Source organism: Aspergillus glaucus, assembly GCF_001890805.1.
Source record: "Aspergillus glaucus CBS 516.65 unplaced genomic scaffold ASPGLscaffold_46, whole genome shotgun sequence".
NCBI classification, from domain to species: Eukaryota; Fungi; Ascomycota; class Eurotiomycetes; order Eurotiales; family Aspergillaceae; genus Aspergillus; species Aspergillus glaucus.
Genome location: NW_019170498.1, coordinates 40183 through 59745, shown reverse-complemented (window position 1 = coordinate 59745; position 19563 = coordinate 40183). Strand labels below are relative to the sequence as shown.

At 47.0% G+C, this 19563-nt stretch overlaps 8 protein-coding genes across 8 annotated transcripts in view; 5 read left to right on the top strand and 3 right to left on the bottom strand.

Annotated features, from left to right (window-relative positions):
- Positions 1 to 258, bottom strand: part of ASPGLDRAFT_53561 (uncharacterized protein) — a gene marked incomplete at its 3' end in the record, with an annotated part of 581 nt that extends 323 nt beyond the window's left edge. Inside the window, exon 1 of the mRNA XM_022548014.1 lies at positions 1 to 258. Within this exon, the coding sequence (XP_022395263.1) occupies positions 1 to 113 (113 nt within the window).
- A 772-nt stretch (positions 259 to 1030) lies between these two features.
- ASPGLDRAFT_40703 (oxidase ustYa family protein) lies at positions 1031 to 2099 on the top strand (the record flags this gene model as incomplete). Its single annotated transcript, XM_022545253.1, has 4 exons — positions 1031 to 1295; positions 1350 to 1475; positions 1532 to 1671; positions 1722 to 2099. The coding sequence occupies 4 exons, from the start codon at positions 1031 to 1033 to the stop codon at positions 2097 to 2099; spliced, it is 909 nt and encodes a 302-aa protein (XP_022395262.1).
- A 31-nt stretch (positions 2100 to 2130) lies between these two features.
- ASPGLDRAFT_53559 (uncharacterized protein) lies at positions 2131 to 3102 on the bottom strand. The gene has a single exon (XM_022548013.1). It carries the CDS (start codon positions 2888 to 2890, stop codon positions 2183 to 2185), a length of 708 nt encoding a protein of 235 aa, XP_022395261.1. The 5' UTR covers positions 2891 to 3102; the 3' UTR covers positions 2131 to 2182.
- A 287-nt stretch (positions 3103 to 3389) lies between these two features.
- Positions 3390 to 5163, top strand: ASPGLDRAFT_138684 (uncharacterized protein; the record flags this gene model as incomplete). The annotated part of the gene is made up of 5 exons (XM_022541631.1): positions 3390 to 3585; positions 3634 to 4086; positions 4134 to 4465; positions 4513 to 5005; positions 5057 to 5163. 5 exons carry the CDS (start codon positions 3390 to 3392, stop codon positions 5161 to 5163), a joined length of 1581 nt encoding a protein of 526 aa, XP_022395260.1.
- Positions 5164 to 5203: 40 nt separating this feature from the next.
- On the bottom strand, positions 5204 to 6570 carry ASPGLDRAFT_138689 (uncharacterized protein; the record flags this gene model as incomplete). Its single annotated transcript, XM_022541634.1, has 3 exons — positions 5204 to 5531; positions 5583 to 6155; positions 6215 to 6570. 3 exons carry the CDS (start codon positions 6568 to 6570, stop codon positions 5204 to 5206), a joined length of 1257 nt encoding a protein of 418 aa, XP_022395259.1.
- Positions 6571 to 6820: 250 nt separating this feature from the next.
- On the top strand, positions 6821 to 11488 carry abcB (putative ABC multidrug transporter; the record flags this gene model as incomplete). Its single annotated transcript, XM_022545252.1, has 6 exons — positions 6821 to 7036; positions 7095 to 7623; positions 7686 to 7912; positions 7965 to 8244; positions 8293 to 8526; positions 8580 to 11488. The coding sequence occupies 6 exons, from the start codon at positions 6821 to 6823 to the stop codon at positions 11486 to 11488; spliced, it is 4395 nt and encodes a 1464-aa protein (XP_022395258.1).
- Positions 11489 to 15852: 4364 nt separating this feature from the next.
- ASPGLDRAFT_160604 (uncharacterized protein) lies at positions 15853 to 17714 on the top strand. Its single transcript, XM_022542459.1, has 2 exons — positions 15853 to 16142; positions 16198 to 17714. The coding sequence occupies exons 1-2, from the start codon at positions 16060 to 16062 to the stop codon at positions 17663 to 17665; spliced, it is 1551 nt and encodes a 516-aa protein (XP_022395257.1). The 5' UTR covers positions 15853 to 16059; the 3' UTR covers positions 17666 to 17714.
- Positions 17715 to 18147: 433 nt separating this feature from the next.
- On the top strand, positions 18148 to 19555 carry ASPGLDRAFT_1207512 (uncharacterized protein). The gene has a single exon (XM_022540171.1). The coding sequence runs from the start codon at positions 18279 to 18281 to the stop codon at positions 19212 to 19214; it is 936 nt and encodes a 311-aa protein (XP_022395256.1). The 5' UTR covers positions 18148 to 18278; the 3' UTR covers positions 19215 to 19555.
- The last annotated feature ends 8 nt before the right edge of the window (positions 19556 to 19563 follow it).

Here is a 19563-nt window from a genome sequence, read left to right as displayed (position 1 = left end):
TCACGAGCCTCAGGCTTGACATATTTCTCGGTCCACTCGACGTCTCGCTTGAGGGGAGTGGCAGCGACAGCAGTGGCAAGGCCGAGGATGGCAACGAGAGCGGTGGTCTTCATATTGAAGGAAGTGAGGGTTTAGTAGAAGGTGATAGGAGGATATTTTGTAGAGAGTAGATCACTGGAGGAAGATGGCTGATGGGTAGAAGAATCTTCGAACTATGGGGACAATGGACCAAATTTGTAGTCCACGGTGGGATGTCTTAGATGGCAGATTGTCAATCATCTACATGCCGAATTGACCGTCTTACGCCACGTCCAATCCTTATCCAGCAGTGTCTAATCTAGTCCAGATACTAACTTTGGCCGGGCAACTTCCAGCCATCCTCTCTGCAATGTAACCTAACCAAAGTAACCAAAGTAACCAATGACTGCAATGGCCAAGATCCTTTCGAAGCTAATGCAATACTGGACTCAATCTGTACTCAGATACGAGAAGTACGTGCTTTTGCAAATGACAGCACCTCATGTCTGTTGTGGCATGTACACCGTACATCGCGGGGTCAGCGTGACGCCGATAGGACTTTGTAGTGGCGATTAACTTCAGAATTCTGGGCTATCGCCAATGAAGCAAGAGTTCTCAATGTTGCCATTCGCAGGGACATCACATCTTCGGTCTGGCCGTCAGCGTGTCCAGTACTAAGACTGTATTTGCCATCAGAGGTGGAAAGGATCATTGCAGGATTGTGATACGCTGGGACATTGAAGTATGTGGTGGACCTGTCATATCACAGAACCCTGGTTTTCCCTGCAGACCCCGAATTGGTAATTTGCAAGACACCATCGACTCCGCCACTCTGGGGGGATAATCTGGATATTAGTACATGCAGCATTTTCTATTTGGAGTAGATTGAGCAAATTCAATCATAGCTAGACACTTGATTCCCCGTCTTCTCTTCTTGAATTCCTATCTTCCACATTCACATCCATCTAAAACACCCATAATGGCTTTGTGGAGTTGGAATTCAAGCAAAAGCATGGGCACACCAGAGAAAACCACTTTCCAAAGAGTGTCGCAAAACTCGTCGATGGAAGAACAAAATGCTCCGTTTCTGGACAACGTTTCAGATGAGGAGGTATCGCCGCCTGTGTATAGCAAGGAATCTGCTCCAGCACAAAGATGGCCCTTGTACTTCAATATCGGCCTATTTTTGAGCTCGATTGTCTTTTTCGCTACTTCTATTGCCGTCAGGTCTACCGGACCGACTGATATTGAATGTGCGACCAAAATGAATGCATACTGTTCGTTCTCCTGCCTACTGTGTGTTATAATGATTCAGCTAACTTGGGGGATAGCACCGGTGATGGAAGCGGTCGAGTATGAATGGGTTACCTTTGAGAACGACTTCTCAACTGCACCTACCAAATACAGAGGCAAACCAACTGCTGAGCTGGAGCAGGCATGGACGGATCTGTGGAAGTGTATGTTTTCATTCAATATCGGATAGAAGTTGAGCTAATCAGACTCCTACAAACAGATGGCGCATTCCCTGTTCCAATTGAGAAACTCGGTGCCTTAAACGAATCGGACGATGTTGACTGGCGTCGCGTTACGCCTCGAGAGCCCCATAGCCCGACGGTTGGATTGCTGGAAGGATTCCACCAGATTCATTGCCTGGTAAGCCAATATGAACAATAAATTTGAAGGATTTGTCTAACAACCAGCAGAACCTAATCCGACAATACACCTACAAAGATGAATGGGACTACACCAACGCTTCATCCTGGGGTGGCGGAGCAGAGATGGTGCGATGGCACGTTGATCACTGCATTGAGACTCTCCGGATGAACCTCATGTGCACGGCAGACGTGACGCCGTATCTGATCTGGAACGATCCTGATGGATTCAATGGCGAGAGTCCCAGTTTCAACACACTGCACAAGTGTCGCAAGTGGGAGCCGATTGTAGACTGGGTGAAGGATCATGTTGTTTTCAATGGAACGGCAAAGGAGATGGCAGAGGAAGAAGCCAAAAAGGGAATAGCTGACCATGATCATACTGAAGATCATGCTTCTGAACATGAACATGGGCATAATCCTTTTTAGATTTTGCAAATAGATTTATGACTTTGTAAACAAGTTTGATATAAATTCAACAACATCTGTACATTCATATTGACACGTTCTATCTAACACATGTGAAACTCGACCGTCACCTTCGTATTCACCTCCTCCCAAGGATGCTCAAATTTTGTCCGCAGCGCATCCGAACAATGATGAGCATGTTCATAAGAAAGATCCCTGTTTGTCAACAACACCCCCGATCCAGTCTGCGTCCGAACGTATTTCCTCCAAGTGAAAGCACAATGCTCAATATGCTGTCCCCAAGTCGAATAGAGATGTCTTTCTCCCGTCAAAGCGACGCTGATATTCACCGGTTCACCCTGGTCGTACTTGTCGGTATAATATTCCCAGTCTCGGATCTTCAGCCACTCCTCGTGTAGAACTGGGTCGAAGCAGGGCTCTGGCACCCAGGCGTATGAGTGAATTTGGAATTTGCATCCCATTGCTTTGGCTTCGGTGGGATTATCGCCACAGTGAAGGATGTTGATGGGAGAGTTGCTCGATTGATTTTCTTTCTGGATAGACGGAGACTGAGGACTTGAGCTGGTCACATCTTGTGGTGCGATATTTCGAGTACGACTCAGTACTGCAATGATGCCTAGACACCATATCAACGAGGCAATGAGGACTCCGAGCAAAATGAAGAGGAAGATTTGAAGACGGCTTTTGCCATTCTTTGTCGCAATCGTCGGATTCAGCGTGTATACTCCATCAGATTCGGGATGATCAATAAACGGCTCTGAGAGCTCCTTGTCCTTGTTCGAACTCAACATATTCAGCAATCGAAACAGACCAAGACAGTTTCCAAGAAAATTAAGGCTTCTGGGCACAGAGCCAAGCAAAAAAGAGGATTATCTGTGGTATCCCTAAAAATGCTTGAGTGTTTCTCTCCCCCTCTTTTGCCCCATACCCGATAAGCCATAATTCTCATCAATCCTGAAGGATTGTGCATGTAACCTCAACCTACCATAACTGGAATAGATCAAATACGCGGCGAAGGCAGTGTAAACTGATAACAATTGCGGCGAGCAGAATCCTATTTTTTGAGTCTAATTTATGCATACAACCTCGTATTCGCGGCGATCACCTCTTGTATTTAATATAGTTTAAAATACAGTCAACTCTGTATAAGGTGTATTTTACGACACTGGTAATTGATGGAATATTTCATGTTGCCATATGCAATGCCTTTCTTCCTATTCAACTCGTCCATCAACAATTGACACCTCTGCAGATAATCGGTCCAATTGTTGAGTCCTCGAAGCGCTGATCATGCTCTTTCCAGTCTCCATTTGCCTTGTGGTGACTGGGCTACTGCATTCAGCATTGGCTGCTTTTGGAGGCCCTGGCCTCGGACATGCTGCTTTTCAGGCAGAGCACAGGCAAATTTATGCCTCATCTTCAAGGCACTCACCACCACAGGTAGCCAAGAGAGACGAAGGGAAATATCTCAGCAATCAAACTCAAGGTACGTCAATCTCTCTCTAATCAAGTTTATATGTTGATAGGCTACTAGCATTCGCCGTCAATGGCACTGGAATCCCAGACGTCGACTTTGACGTCGGTGAGTCCTATGCCGGTCTATTGCCAGTATCCAACATTACAGATGAAGGAAGAAAGCTGTACTTCTGGTTCTTCCCATCCACAAACCCCACTGCCACCGGTGAAATCACTATCTGGTTGAATGGTGGTCCGGGATGTAGTTCTATGGAAGGCTTTCTCCAAGAAAATGGCCCATTTCTGTGGCAGTATGGTACCTTCAAACCAGTCTCGAATCCGTACAGCTGGCATCGTCTCACCAATATAGTCTGGGTTGATCAACCGGTCGGCACTGGATTTTCGGTGGGAAAAGCAAATGTCACCTCGCAGACGGATGTCGCTGAGCAGTTTCTTGGTTTCTTGAGGAATTTTGTAGAGTTGTTTGGTCTTCAGGGGAAGAAGGTGTACGTCACGGGAGAATCATATGCTGGTTTGTTCTTGCATGTCTCCTTATAGATATAATCACTGACGTTTCAGGAATGTTTGTGCCCTACATCGCCAATGCTCTCTTGGATACAAATGATACCAGTCTAGGGAGTCTGGATGGCATCATGGTCTATGACCCGACTCTTGTTTCTGACACCGTCGAGCGGGAGCTGTTTGCTTATCAGACCTACGAGACCTGGTCAAGGCTGTTCAATTTTAATGACACGTTCGCTGAAAGCATCAGCCATCAGGCTCAGTCCTGTGGTGCAACTGACTTTATCCAGAAGTATTTGACATTTCCACCGCCAGGGCCTATGCCGGCTGCACCAGACAACTGTGATCTGTACATGACAATTGGCAACAATGCTTTTATTCCCAACCCTGTAAGCCTTCTACACTTTATCACTGCACTGTAACTAACACATACCAGTGCTGGGATCCATACCATCTAACAACAACATGCCCCAACCTATGGGATGTCCTAGGCGCACCAGGGGCATACGACTACCTCCCAGCCGGCGCAAAAATCTACTTCAACAGACCTGAAGTCCAAAAAGCAATCAACGCCCCCTTGAACGCCACCTGGGCAGAATGTACCAGCGAGCCCGTCTTCATTAATGACACCGATCAAACGGCCGCAGCAGGTCTCTGGTCCAGCCAAACCGTCCTGCCACGAGTCATTGAGAATGTCAACCGCGCCATCATCGGGCAGGGAGAAATGGACTATACCATCCTCCCGAACGCGACTGTGCTCGCAATTCAAAATATGACTTGGAATGGCCTGCAAGGGTTCCAGCGTCCCATCGATGGCAAGTTTTATGTTCCGCCTGATGCGAATATGTCGGCTGGATCGGGAATTATGGGTAGAACTAGGACAGAGAGAGGATTGACTTTTGTAGAGGTTGCTTTGTGTGGACATATGGGTAGGTTTTATGCTTTGTTTGATGATATTCTTTGCTAATCAAGTTTTATAGTGCCTCAATACCAGCCCAGTGCGGCGTTCAGGCATTTGGAATTCTTGTTGGGTCGAATTGAGAGTTTGGAGAGTCAGGAACCTTTCACCATTGAACCAATGTCTTAGTGTTAGATTGAATGGATTAAGTATGTTATTTATATTTCATTCAAGCATCATCGGTCCGACCCTGTTTCCAAACAAGAGGCCGAATGGCCATAAACTCATCAAGAAGCTCATCAGTAATTGTTGCCCGACGCGCCTGGTAGTCCTTGACAAACTGCTGCAGCTTCGCTATGCACTTCTTCTTTAGCTCCCCCGTCAGGATCTCACCCTTCTTATACCTAGTGCGGATTTGCCCGAGCTCCTCATCATTGTTAGAGAAGAAGCTGAGATATTGGAAAGGAACGTCAACGTCTGGGTTGCCGCCAAATTGACGATGTTCCTCTACTGTGTCGCGACCGCCCGAGAATGCATATTTATTGATTTTCTTTTCACTGCGTAGAGTTAGTAGTCTTCATAACATGAATTCAGTAAAATTGACATACATTTGCTTCGGCGTATCATTCATGAAAATAGCGCTGGAGTCGATCGAGGCGCTCATCTTGGATGTAGAGCCTTGCAGGGCGGGGAAGAATTTGGAGTGAATCAGGGCTGGCTTGCAGTACCCCAGACGAGGTGCCACATCGCGACAGACACGGAAGTAGGGATCCTGATCAATGGCGCAAGGAATAAGCGATGGAATCGTCGCGTTTTTCTTCTGGTTGGGTCCGAAGATGTGCGGGAATGTGGTCGCGAAAGCAGTCGCCGACTGGACAGCCACATAGTGCGACTTTCCAATATTGTCACTGTCATTGAAACCAAAGACTGCCTTGCTGGTGTTGTATGTGATGAGACGGGAAATTTGCACCACGTTCTGATAAAAGGCACCGCCCATAAAATCAAAGTCGCTGAATAGAAATGTTTTCTTCAGGTCGAATCCCACTGCCAGAATATCCTTTGCGTTGCCTCGAGTAAAACCTCGCATCTCCTCCAATGTATGTGGCTTCTTTCCAAAAATGATCTTCTCGTCGTCGGTCATCATAATCACGAGGGGTACGTCGAACACATCCTGGAGCCACCTGGGGGGAGAGAACGGTTAGTATGTCCAATAAGCCCATCAACAACCATGGCAACATACTTGGTAAAAGTAAATGGAACCATGTGTCCCAGATGCATGCTGTCACTGCTGGGTCCGCGACCTGTATACAGAAAGAAAGGCTCGCGCTTTTCATGTCGGCTGAGAATCCAATCGAGATCGCGATGACTGAAAACGAGACCTCTGCGTAGAAATGGATGCGGTCTGTGGCCAGTCACTCGTTCAAACCGTTCCAGCAGCTCAGGAGAGATTAAATGCGTTCCAAATGTCTCGACGAGTCGGCTGTAATCGATCTCCTTGAGCTTTCCGTCGACGATGGCACCACTCACGCTCCAGGGGTTGATGTCTTGGGCGGCATCTTTGGGCTGAGCAGCGTCTAGCCCTGGTGTATTCGACATCTTGTCCATTTTCAGCTTCTGAATAAGTGCAGTCTTACAGAGAAGGCAAAAGAAGAAGGTGAGTCATTTATCAATTAAAATTCCCAGGACGGTAAGATAAACAGCGATAAATACCGTATTTATAGTAACAGCCTGTTTTGGCCTTACCCGATCCAGCATCTCCCCTCTAATTCGCCTTTTTCTGCGACTCGAAGATACTACCCAACCGACACCGGCTTGTTTCCAGTTACTCCTCCAGAAAGGACACAGAATGGTTCCTGCGGCCTGTCTAGAGGCCGACAGGTCCTTTGGGCCCTCTGTGCCTCCTGGATGCCGGAGTGGCTTCGATTTCACCCTGTATTTTGAGCAGATCGTCTTGTCCATTGTCCCCGCGGTGCTGTTTCTGGTCTTTGCCGCAGTGCGCCTTGTCCGTCTGTTGCGTGCCAGTATCATCACAGCGCCATCCTGGATTCATACAGTTAAATTAGTGAGTTTTATCGTCAGAGAAATGAAAAAGAGCAAATTCCTAATCTTAGCGACCCCAGGGCACAATTTCCGCACTTGTCGCGCTTCGTTTGGTACTTCTCGTTCTCTGGTGCCTGCCCTCGAGTGCCCGCAACGACGCTTCAATTCCGTCTGCCGCTTTGTCACTTGCAACAGCTCTCGCCATTGCGATAAGCTCTCATTACGAACACACCCGGTCGATCCGTCCTTCTGCGGTGTTGAACATATATTTATTCTTTTCTGTGTTATGCGATGTGACCCAAGCACGAACGCTCTGGTTACGCCATGTCGCAATCTCCATTCCGGCTGTTTTCACGGCGGGATTGGCAATCCAGCTGTGTATTGCATATCTAGAAGCCCGCGAAAAGAACCTTATTCCCGGTGGAGTCGAGGAAAAGCTCACACCCGAAAGTACAAGTAGTGTGTACAATCTCAGCGTATTCTGGTGGTTGAATCGCCTATTCTTAAGAGGTTATAAAAAACCTCTGGCCTTGGACGATCTGTACCCTCTCGAAACCAACCTAGCATCAAAGAAGCTGGGAGACGGCATAGCCAAAGCCTGGTCGCAAAGTGAGATATAGCCTTGCCATGTCTTGGGTTTTTGTCTCTATCAATACTAACTTGACCAATAGCAAAACAAAGCAGAACTCACTCTCTCCTAGTTGCGGCCTCGTCTGCGTTGCGATGGCCTCTGTTGACGCCGATCCCAGCTCGTCTTGCATTGATTGGGTTCAAATACTGTCAGCCATTTCTTCTATCTGCTGCAGTAGACTATGTGGACCGTGCCCAGGACAATCGTTCCCAAAATGTCGGCTATGGTTTGATCGGTGCAACGGGCCTCATTTATCTTGGTATCGCCGTGAGCAAGCCACTTTATGATTCAACAAGGACACATAATTGACAATCTCCAGTTGAGCACCGGCATCTACAATTTCAAGGTTTACCGTACAACGACGATGCTTCGAGGCTCTCTGGTTAGCATCATTTACAAAAAGACCCTGAAAATCCGCCTTAGCGATGCCAAAAAATCAGCCGCTATCACTCTCGCAAGCTCGGACGTCGATCGGATTGGCCTCTCACTTGAGAGCGCTCATGAGATCTGGGCCAGTAGTGTCGAGTCCATCATAGCCATCATCCTCTTGGAGCGCCAACTCGGATGGGCCTGTATTGCCCCAGTTCTCCTCGCATTCTGTAAGTTAAAACGTATTCCAACACCAGTGTTGTACTGACGATACTTAGTCGCAACAGCTTCTAACACCTGGATCGCCCGGTATATACCAGGGCGACAGCGCGAATGGAGTGCTGCAATCCAGAAACGGGTCACCATGACTTCCTCAGTGCTTCGAAATATGAAAAGCGTCAAAATGACCGGTCTGAGTGATACGGTTGAAAGTATCATTCAGAATGCTAGAGTATACGAATTGGATCTCTCCAAACGCTACCGTAGCTTTTTTGCATACATGTCTATTTTAGGTCTGTCTATGTAGCCGTGCACTGTTTATACGGTACTGACAATTTTCCCACAGCGTCTATTCCCGTTCAACTATCATCTCCCTTTACCTTCCTCATATTCATCACTGGCGTGCAATGGTACGGAGGTCAGGTCCCAGCTGCACGCGCATTTTCATCCCTGTCCCTGATACAGCTCCTCACTACGCCTCTTCAAAAAGTACTTTCTTCCTTTCCATCTTTTGCGGCATCGTTGGGGTCCTTCACCCGAATTCAGACCTATCTACTTCTTGATGACCGGGTTGATGGCAGGATACTAGACATAGACTCACATTCCTCTCCACCTTCAACACCACCAGGGACTCACCGAAACGGCATGAAACTACAAAGCATGGTCCCCAAGAGGGGCGAATTATTCCAACCAGGTCAATATCATGCTGTGTCATGTCGGGATGGCGGGTTTGCTGCTTTGCCAGGTGGCAAGATAATACTTCACAATATCGACCTCGAATGTGCAGTTGGCTCGCTCACCATGGTCATTGGATCAATTGGATCGGGCAAGACCATGTTGTTGAACGCAATTTTAGGGGAGATTGAGATTTCGCAGGGATGTCTACAGTCACAATTCTCACAGATAGCCTACTGCCCACAGACACCGTGGGTGATCAATGCCAGCATCAGGGAGAATATCCTTGATCACACTCCATATGACAAAAAGTGGTATGAGAAAGTGCTTTGGTGCTGTGCATTGGATGAAGATATACAGTATATGGCCGACGGAGATGAAACAAAAGTTGGGAGTCGCGGCATAACCTTGAGCGGCGGACAGAAACAGCGACTATCTCTAGCTAGAGCTGTGTATGCTCGTAAGAACTTGATGTTACTCGACGATGTACTCAGTGCTCTTGATGCGCGGACGGAAAAGCTTGTATTTGAGCGCCTCTTTTCTCAACATGGCCTGTTCCGAAGTCATAATACGACGGTCATTTTGGTGAGCCATGCTGTTCATCAGATTCGCGCTATGGATATAATCATCGTTCTTGAAAATGACGGCAAGATTGCCCAACAGGGAACGTTCGAGTCTCTGAGTTCGCAGGATGGCTACGCCAAATACCTGTTACAAAACCTCACGAGCGAGAAAGCAGTCGAAGATGGTATACCAGAGAGTGAACTTGGCGATGCCTCATCCAAGATATCAAGAAAGCAAGCACAAGTCACCACTGCATCAGTATCATATGATGGGGAAAAGAAGCGAGCACCAAGCGACACGGCAGTTTTTGCATATTACTTCAAGTCAATTGGGGCGTGGCTCGCTTTTGTGTTCCTTATCACAACTGTTATTTCTACCTTCTGTACAAATTTCCCTCAGATCTGGGTGCAGTGGTGGACCACGTCTAGATTATCAAATAATGGAAGCTTCCTAGGTGCCTTTTTCGGCTTTGCGGTCGCTGCAATTCTCACCAATGCTGCATCAATTTGGTGCATGATGATTATCATTGTTCCAATCTCGGCGGCCAAACTACACTGGCAACTACTGCATGCTGTACTTTGCGCGCCACTTTCATTCTTCTCGTCTACAGACTCTGGTGTGACGCTCAATCGGTTCAGCCAAGATATGTCTCTGATCAACAGCCGGTTGCCAGTCTCCACGATGCAAGCAACTACCATGGCACTGCAGACACTCGCCCAGATTGGGCTCATGGCCACAGGCTCTACATACTTCGCGGTATTTATTCCTGTAGTAATGGTGGCTACTTGGCTACTCCAAAAGTTTTATCTTCGTACCTCGCGCCAGCTTCGATTACTTGACTTGGAACAAAAGTCTCCCTTATTCTCCAGCATATCTGAGACCCTTGAGGGTCTGCCAATCATCCGGGCGTTCGGTCGGCAAGAGGAATATGAAGCAAGAAATTCAGAGCGATTGGACACGTCACAGCGACCAGTTTATCTACTCTACTGTATACAACGATGGCTTAACTTTGTGCTGGATCTGATAATTGCGGCCCTGGCTGTTCTTCTCATGACTCTGGCAACCCAATTGCCTAATTCTACGAGCGGCGCATCTCTCAGTGTTGCCCTTCTTAATGTCCTTAACTTCAGTCAGAGTCTTGCCCAGTTTATTTATTACTACACAGACCTTGAGACCTCTCTACAGGCTGTGGCCAGGGTCAAGGATTATGTTGAAACAACAGAACCAGAGGATTCTTCGCTGACAGGAGGAGCCCTGACATTCCCGCCCAAAGACTGGCCTACTCAGGGCTCCATTAAATTCTGTGGTACCACTGCTTCATATACAATGATCTCAGACACAGTGGTGAATGGCGTTTCCTTTCATATCCAACCGGGTCATAAGATTGGTATTTGTGGTCGAACTGGAAGTGGAAAGTCCTCACTACTATCCGCTCTCTTCCGTATGATGGAGCTACGCGGCGGTGGTATTTACGTGGACAATATCGATCTTTCTACAATTCCACGGCAGATAGTGCGATCACGCTTGATTGCCATCCCACAGGAACCTTTCTTCCCTCCGGGGACTGTTTGCTTTAACATGTCCCCTTCAGGGACTGTGGCCAATGATCAAATCATCACTGCACTTGAGAAAGTAGGACTATGGTCACTTATTCAACAGCACGGGGGCCTAGACAGTAACATAGATACCCTTTCCCTATCACACGGCCAGCAGCAGTTATTCTGCTTAGCTCGTGCCATGCTGCGACCTGGGATGATTCTTGTGCTGGACGAAGCGACAAGCAACGTCGACTGGGAGACAGATGATAAGATTCAAAAGGTTATTAGGGAGGAGTTTCAGAATCGAACGATCCTGACAGTCGCACATCGACTGACAACGATTTTGGATAGCGACCAGGTAATTGTGATGGGTCACGGCACAGTGCTGGAGGCTGGACCTCCTGATGAGTTATTGACTCAGCGTGGTCATTTTTGGGAGCTTTATGATGCTCAGACGGCCAATTATTCAACTCAATGATAAGCAACCAAACTTAGAGAGACTAGATGGAGGGACTCGCTATATATATTTTTGGCTATTTTTGTGTTATATTCTACTTTTACGGCTTTGGTTTGAATAGAACATGGACTTGATTTCCCAGCGAATGGGCTTCAATTTTTTTTTTTTTTTTTTTTTTTTTTGGCTATTCGATATGTCTCTACTATATTTGCACGCTATATCAGCCTTGAACCGGGAATGGCTCGAGCTTTTAGTTTCATTGCCCCAGAATTGAAGAAATTTGAAGTTGTTAATGCTATAACAGCATAGATAACGATTAGCAATGGCTATGAGATATAAATTCAAAAACATACGAGTAATCAGATACGAGTAATAGAAGACTCCAAATGGGGCGCTTTTATTTACAAGATGAGCAGAGATATGAACATCTATGAGTTCGATCATAATCAGTAGAGCCTGGACATGGAATATAATTCCAACTCAGCATAACATGATTCATGTCATGAGCTCATCTAGTAGATAAACGAGTGTATTCTCTATCTAAATAGGTAGCCAAACAACGAGAATATCAAGCATGAGAAAAAGAAGAGAACTAATAGTTAGCAGAGCGTTGACTGTTAAGGATGTGATGAAAGTCAAGACGGATTAATAGTCGACCCGATTAGCGAAACCGACGGATATCTCATATGGGACACTGTAGCCATACGCTTTAGATGGCTAAGCATTCATTCTATAGTTATCAATATCACCCTTTCGTGTAATTCAAAATTCTCCTCGCCTATAGCCTCGTGCAGTCCGGATTATCGACTCCTTGATTCCCCGATCCTGAGCTACCCGCTTCATTGGTCATGAGCCCGGGCCGGCCTACTACCGACGTCTAACAAACACAATGGCATCCTGGGGGTTCTATACTAACTTTACTACTTATATAGACTGATCGATCAATACCCAACTGCAAGCTTCACCCTTGATATCCTTCCTATGAGATTATCAGCCAATAATCCACTCAGTGAAGCCTATTGATTCATGATCATTGAACTGGGCACTGAATACCAGCTGAAGAGGAATCCAACATGGCCCCAAAGCTCAAAGGAGCTGCAGAGCAGCAACCAAAAGGGCTCAGCCATTGTTATTACAGTCGGCTCACTAGAGGAGGCCTGGAGCCTTATTAATGGCATTCATTTTGGAGGATCCCAATACAGGACAGAGCAGTACTGAAATAACAGGGGTGGACACAGTCTGCCCCAGGTGCTGCCAGCTGGGCCACCGCAGCTTCAAGGCCTGTGGGGACCGCCCGCCATTTTGCTTTATATGTGCGGGCCCCCATGAAGGCACTGGTGTGACGGCCAACGCCAACAGCCAATATCGACAAACACCAACACCACCAACGAGGCAAACGCTGTCATCCGGACAATCAAGACCAACGATGCCCTAGTCCTGTCGCACAAGTACAACCCATAGATATTCCCCTTTATCCTGTAGATTCCTCTTCTTTCTTTCCCTCTCCAGATTCGATATTCTCGTCGATAGGCTACCTAGTCTAGATATGAATATTAATCGTTTTATCTACTAACTAGTTAACGAGCCTGTGACAATGCCTACTTATGCCAAATAATTTTTGCTCTGTGATGCAAAAAAAAAAAGAAAAACATACAACAGCCGGGATTCGCTGGTGGTCACCCACTCAACTACTAACCGGCCGGCGTGTGGCTTAAGTACGGCTGAGCGGACGGGAAGCCCTGTCCTCCACACCCTATGGTCGTATGTACCCTATCTTATTCGGAAGAGGTATATAGCGTAATTCATTAGCGAGCGGCCACTACAAGCGAGCGGCCACCCGGAGTATTGCATACAAAATGGCACTTTTTAAGCCCCAATATCTCAACCAATGTTATAAGTATTCTATTAAGAATCATAATATCTAATATGCATGCATTGTAGAAGTCTCCATCTTTTGTCTGGAATGTTTATAATTCTTTTATCACCTAAAATACAGCGTTATTCTCAATACAGTATCTGTTGTGACGGTTAGCGGGGCGCCAGAAACGGCACCCATGAACCGCGCTTCTGCCGAGCCCTACCGCCTGCCATTGATGGGAATACCATTGCCCTTTGCTGCATGGCGTCTACTGTATCAACACATCCATTGATAAAAGCCCGACATCTCCCCCTCAAAGGACCACGCACTTTCTCTTCTCTTTTTCCCTCTCCTGTCTGCCTCGCTTGGTGCACTGCCCTCTTACCAAGATGCCGCGTTATCCGACGATTACCCTTTTCCAGTATGGCGCCGGAGTGGCCGACGGTCATCTGAACAATTGAGACATTAAGACCTTGTTACTGTCGCTTCATTGGAAATCAACCTATCCACATCACCCCCCTGATGCTGTGCTGCTGCTTATTATTGCAGTTATGGGCCCCCTTCACGAGTCTGCCAGCTGATCAGCGACTTTTTGAGTTGCTTCCAGCCATGCTATCCTATTTGGGCTTTCCTTGAGGACTTCTGGATCCTCAGCTGCCTTGCTTGTGGTCTTTATTTCAAGATCCCATGATTCCTTCTTTACCTAGGCTCCCAAGATTCTACATGGGAAAGGCAACTTTCTGGTTATCTGGCTACCAGATCTGGCTGTGAACTGGGTTGCGCCTGTCCCCCTCCACAGCCGTCTTTCAACTCCACCAGGATCAATTCATTTATGTATCCTCGCCATGTCTACCAGGCAATAGCGAAATTACCGCATCCTTTTCATTTCAGCGTGTTTGACATGCGAGGCTTGGAGCTGCAACACCCAGATGCAATTGGCTCAGGGCACCGGATGTGATGACCTGGTCACGTTGGTGTCACAACCTGGCTTCTCTCGTATCGTACCTAGGATCCTAGTTAGTTGTATTTCGAGACAGGACACTTACCCTAAGTGTCTTCCAAGTATTCGTATGCTCAATGTCCCTCCGGGTCCGGTTCAGTAAGTCGTGTGCGTTGATGGGTATATCGCCCCCTCCAGGCTCCGTAAGATGATCAACAAGTAGAAACGATAAAGGTAACGAATGGAGAAACAAGGCCAACCGAGTACGTATACTGGGTTGTTGGTTAAGTGCGGATGAGTCAGAAACTAGAATGTAACCAATGCTTGATTAACGAGATTGATCGCGAAGAACTAAACTAAGTACATGAATGAGCGTCCTTATATATCTTCCTTCTCCTGGTATGATGTTCCTGCCGTGTTGACTGCCTGGCTCTTCTGGGAGCAAAAAGACAACTAACTATATATGGCTCATCAACCACCTGTTTATGTAAGTGACACTCAAGCACCAATATAGGTAACTGTGCTCAACTGAGTTGCCCCTTTCACAGTCCAACGCTTCTCAATGCTACAGCAGGGCTGGTCACATCGCTTGTCAATAATTACACGGCAAGGGAAGGAAATTGGTCAATTATAGCATTATTGACCATCATCACCACCGGCCTTTCTGCTTCAGGGTTTCTGGCTTTGGTTATAATTTACAGGTGTGAAAAACTTGTGAAAATAAAACAGGAGCATGATTCTGAGGTTAGTGCTGGATTCTACAGAGTGATACCATAGAAGAAGGATGCTATTTGCACTGCTGAGGTTTAGTCAACATGCATTCTAAGCCATAGCCGTTATAGCTGGACTGTTGGAGTGTGGATTTAAACAATTATTTTTCGTACTTGTGTCTGTAACAACATGCAGTGGATACTATATGAAACTAGAGATGGTTGGATTGTTGAGAGAAGCGCTGAGCTCGCCTAATAGTTAACTAGTAATCTATGGTATGGCCACAGTGGCATCCAAGGCATTGCTAATTGGATCGACTATTTATCCAACCGATCCCTGTGGCGAAATGTGGCCCATCCCATGATTTAGACCTCAGCCTCACCCCGGGTGCTCGGAAGGTCACCCTAATACCCTCATTTTGAGGGTCGAGGGTTTGGCTCTCTCACCCGCAGTGAGGGTCTAGGTTAGGTCTGATTTTCGCGAGGGTGACCAAACAAGATAGACAGTACTATATTAGGATGGATAATCATTTTTATGCATACAAATTAGGTAAAGCGTGGAAATTCTATGAAATTTCATGAAATTTTATGAAATTGAGGGTCAATGAGGATCTGTGAAGGTCACAAGTATCATTATACCCGTCCCTCACGCAGGTCGGACTGTGGAGGATCGTGAGCGACCCGTATCGAGAGATCAGGTATCGAGAGATCAGGTCGGCTGAGGTCAATATTTTGGTCGGTTGTGCCAAAGTGGGGCATTTAGCGTCTTCCTCGCTTGGGTTGTTCGCGCACCTCGGGTGAGCTATGTCCACACCTGCGACCCACGTCTTTTCGCAATTGTTTGGCTCTTACGGTGATCCAGGGCTCAAATATGGTCAAGAGTTATTTCCTAGGTCAACCGTCGTATTTTCAAGCCCCAATGTGTGTCTTTTCTTCAACGGCAGTGTCGTAACTAGATGTCGTTGTCGTTAATAGTCCGTCTTTCGCAGAAATACGCCTTGTGAAGCACCGCCCACCCCGCTTACTTAGGAGCCATCGTCGGCCATGGAGTGAAAAAAGACCTACAAATACTGGCCAGAGGACAATGAACTGGACAAGAACAAGAATATTACCTAGATTGCAAATGATGACGACAGTGAAATCAAGCATGCATTCAAAGCAGCCAGAGTGAGTACATGCCAACCAGCCAGGCATGTAAGCATCTTGCTAACACCATATGCAGCTTATGCCAGCGGATGCCCAGGGATTGCTGGATGGGAGTCTTTGACCATATAGAAGCAGATGAAATCGTGACTATGTTGTCTGCGTCTCAGGATCTCACCGCATCTGTTCGGCCTTCGATGTATAGCACTATCGCATGGGAGTGGAACACTGTGCCCCAAGCACGCATTCTGCGCTTACTGCAGGCTGTTCTACAGTGCCCTGAGCTGGCCTCAAATATCCAGCACGTCTCGATCTTGTCATCTTCGCAATATGTGCTCACTGAAGAATGGAAAAACGACCCACGAGATGGCCAGGATGGGCCACTTTGGAATCAATATCTTGAGAGCTTCAGCGACGTCGTGGAACAGTCCCAATCAATTGTTGATAAAGCCCAGTTCCCAGAGGCCTTGAAATGGAATGAAGCGCTCCAGAAAGGCAATTCCTATGCCTACGTGACCATTCTCCTCTCCCGATTACACAACCTTAAATCTCTTCGGCTGGACTACTCCTTTGTCTGGAAATCAGGATTTCCTGGATTGATGATGAAGCACGCGTTATTTTCCACACCAAAAGCCGTACTATCATCTTTCAACTCTCTTACGGCTATTGACTACGGTAGTAATGTACCCCTGTCTGAGGAGTTTGACCCCATCTTTAATATTTTTGATGAATTGAATGGCTACCCTCCTTGTGATCCCAATCAATTCATGGCCTGGTTCCATCTGCCTTCCGTTCAATCCATATCCATTTGGCTACGGAGCTTTCAAGACGTTATTACTGGTGAGGACCAGGGGAATCTGAGTAAGCTGCATACGCTAGTCATCGCTCGAGCTACTATCAAAGAAGAAGACGTGCCATCTTTGCTGTCCCAGATGACTACCTTGAAGTCTCTGCACTTGGGCATGGCATATAGATGGCACAGTGAATTTGCCTTGGCATCATGCTCGAACATCCTGGAGGGCTTGGAGTCCATCAGTGATACTCTAGAAAAGCTCTCCCTGGGTGTGGAATACTACCCATTCAGCAAAGGGTACTATGATTTTGGAACCGACGAGGATGAACAGGCAAGGATAGAATTTGATGGATTTCTGAAGCAATTCCCCCGGCTGCGATCTGCAGAAGTACCCATCACTTTACTTGTGGGATTGGATCCAGATGAATCGGATGAAATTGGCGACCGTCTACCGGATACCCTCGAGGAATTATGTCTGCAGTGGGATAATTCGGAGATTAATGGGTTTTGGGAATTCGAGTCACAATTACATGATTGCGTCCGGTATCTGCTGGACGATCAACGGACTCATTCGCCGCACCTTAAACGAGTCACCATCCGGCAACGCATGCTGCACCCCATTGACAGGGAAACCTTTGCCAAGGAGCGCGCAGAATTGAAAGAGGTGTGTACAGAGGCCGGGATTGACCTGGAAGTGGTATTTGACTATCTGTCTCCGGGGCTATGGACACAAAATAATACTTGGTGTGAATAGATATAGTACAACATAAGTATAGTACCAATGCAGCCGGACTTTGTGCCAGATTTTGTGCTCAAGTTTTAGTGCTTATGGACAATCTAAGGGCTATCGTAGCAATAATGAAACAATGCAGGCACGCGCATCAATTCCCCTGATTGCGGTGATGATCAGGCGAGGATCGCTGTTCAAGGCGTTTTTCGCTATTCTTGGCAGATTATTTTTATTTTATCCAATTCAACCTAATTTAATATTATCTCGCGTTATCATTTGGGGTTTGTTTACAACATAAGCTTTCTCTGTTGGCTGCGACTCTTTGCGGGCCCGTGCGGATACGGCGTTTTTCTTTCTTCAGGGCACTTTGTCCTGCAGCTACGCTAAAAACTAGGCGGACCTGTCTGCCTCACTGGCCCCCAAGAGTCTTTGTTACAGCCCTGAAGAAAACAGCCTGACGGTGCGCTTGGAATCGATTGTATAGAAACGGCAAGGAGCATAGATAGGAGGGACATGTCGAGGAATGTAAAATTATACAATCCAATTCACAGTCAATCAATCAATTAATCCATTGAGCTTTGCAAGTTCTTCTTCTACTTCTTTTATTATATAATTTCGTTAATCCTAACCAGCCAATATGATTCTTTCCCAGATCTGCACGATTTTGCCTCTCCTCGTTAGCCTGGCATTGGCCGGCGACCTGAACGTTAAACGAGACATGTCTGTTGCCGCGACCAAAGGATACAAGGATGGCCAGTTTGTCTGGACTTCAATTGTCGACCTTGAGAAGAAGGAGAAAGTGTTGCCCGAAGAGATGGTCAAGATTGCGCACGAAGCGAGCAAGGAGATGCAAGCGGACTTTGGTTCGGTCCCGGAGGCCAAGCAGCCCTCGATCATGACGGCCATGGAAATCGACAACCGAATTTACCTGGCCTCGTCAATGAAGGGCGACTACTCCTTCATCTACGACTTCAAGACGAAGGATAAGGGCGGCAAAGTCGGCAACGGAAGCATCAGGAAGGGTGTTCCGAAGGAAATCGCTGACGCACTCGGAGATGCTCAGTCAACAGGTAGCGGCGAGGACCGGAACAATGTTCAGCACAAAAATGATGCTTCGTGTGGGGAGCTGATGGCCAGCTACACCTACCTGTTGAAGAACAGCGGGCAGAGCCTGAAGAACAAGAAGCCGAAGCAGACAATTGCATGGCTTTACACCAAAACCAAAGATGGCAAGATTGTGGAGCAAGCTCATAACCCTTGCGGCACTAAAGAAAATGCCTGGGGATGCGATCTCTTCTGCCACCACATGGGCTTCACCCCTATTAATGTCGACACTGAGGAAGCCTGTGACCTGCCCAAGATCGCCAATACCGAGCAGCAGCAGCTCATGACCAAGGAATTGAGAGCACAACTCGATGCGATGAACAAGGAGACGGATGAGGCGAACAAGGAGAAGCAGAAGGAAAAGAACAAGAAGAAGCAGGGTGACGAGGGGAAGAACAAGGGCCAGAAGAAGGAGGAGGACGACAAGAAGGGCAAGGGAGGAAAGAAGGCTCGCTTTTGGTCGGTATAGATCTCTCTATCAGTGGATGATGGTTTGGCGTTCAAGGGATTGTTTTAGGGGTTTGAAAGGCCCGTGCTTTAGACGTGTTCCCGGTACCGGATAATTTGAAGTTTTGGTGATTTCTTTGGAGTGTGCTTATTTGGATTAGAATAGATGGATAACTGAATGAACGATCTATATGTGCTTAAGCCTGAATGTCTTGGTTCTTGAGATATCTTGCTGTGTGTGACTTAACGTAATTCCCGAGCCACCCGGCCACCCGGGCCACCCGGCCACCCATCCATCTACTATCTACTTTATTGGCATATTTATCAACCACAACACAGTAATATTGACTATATTATCTTTCTGGACAGGC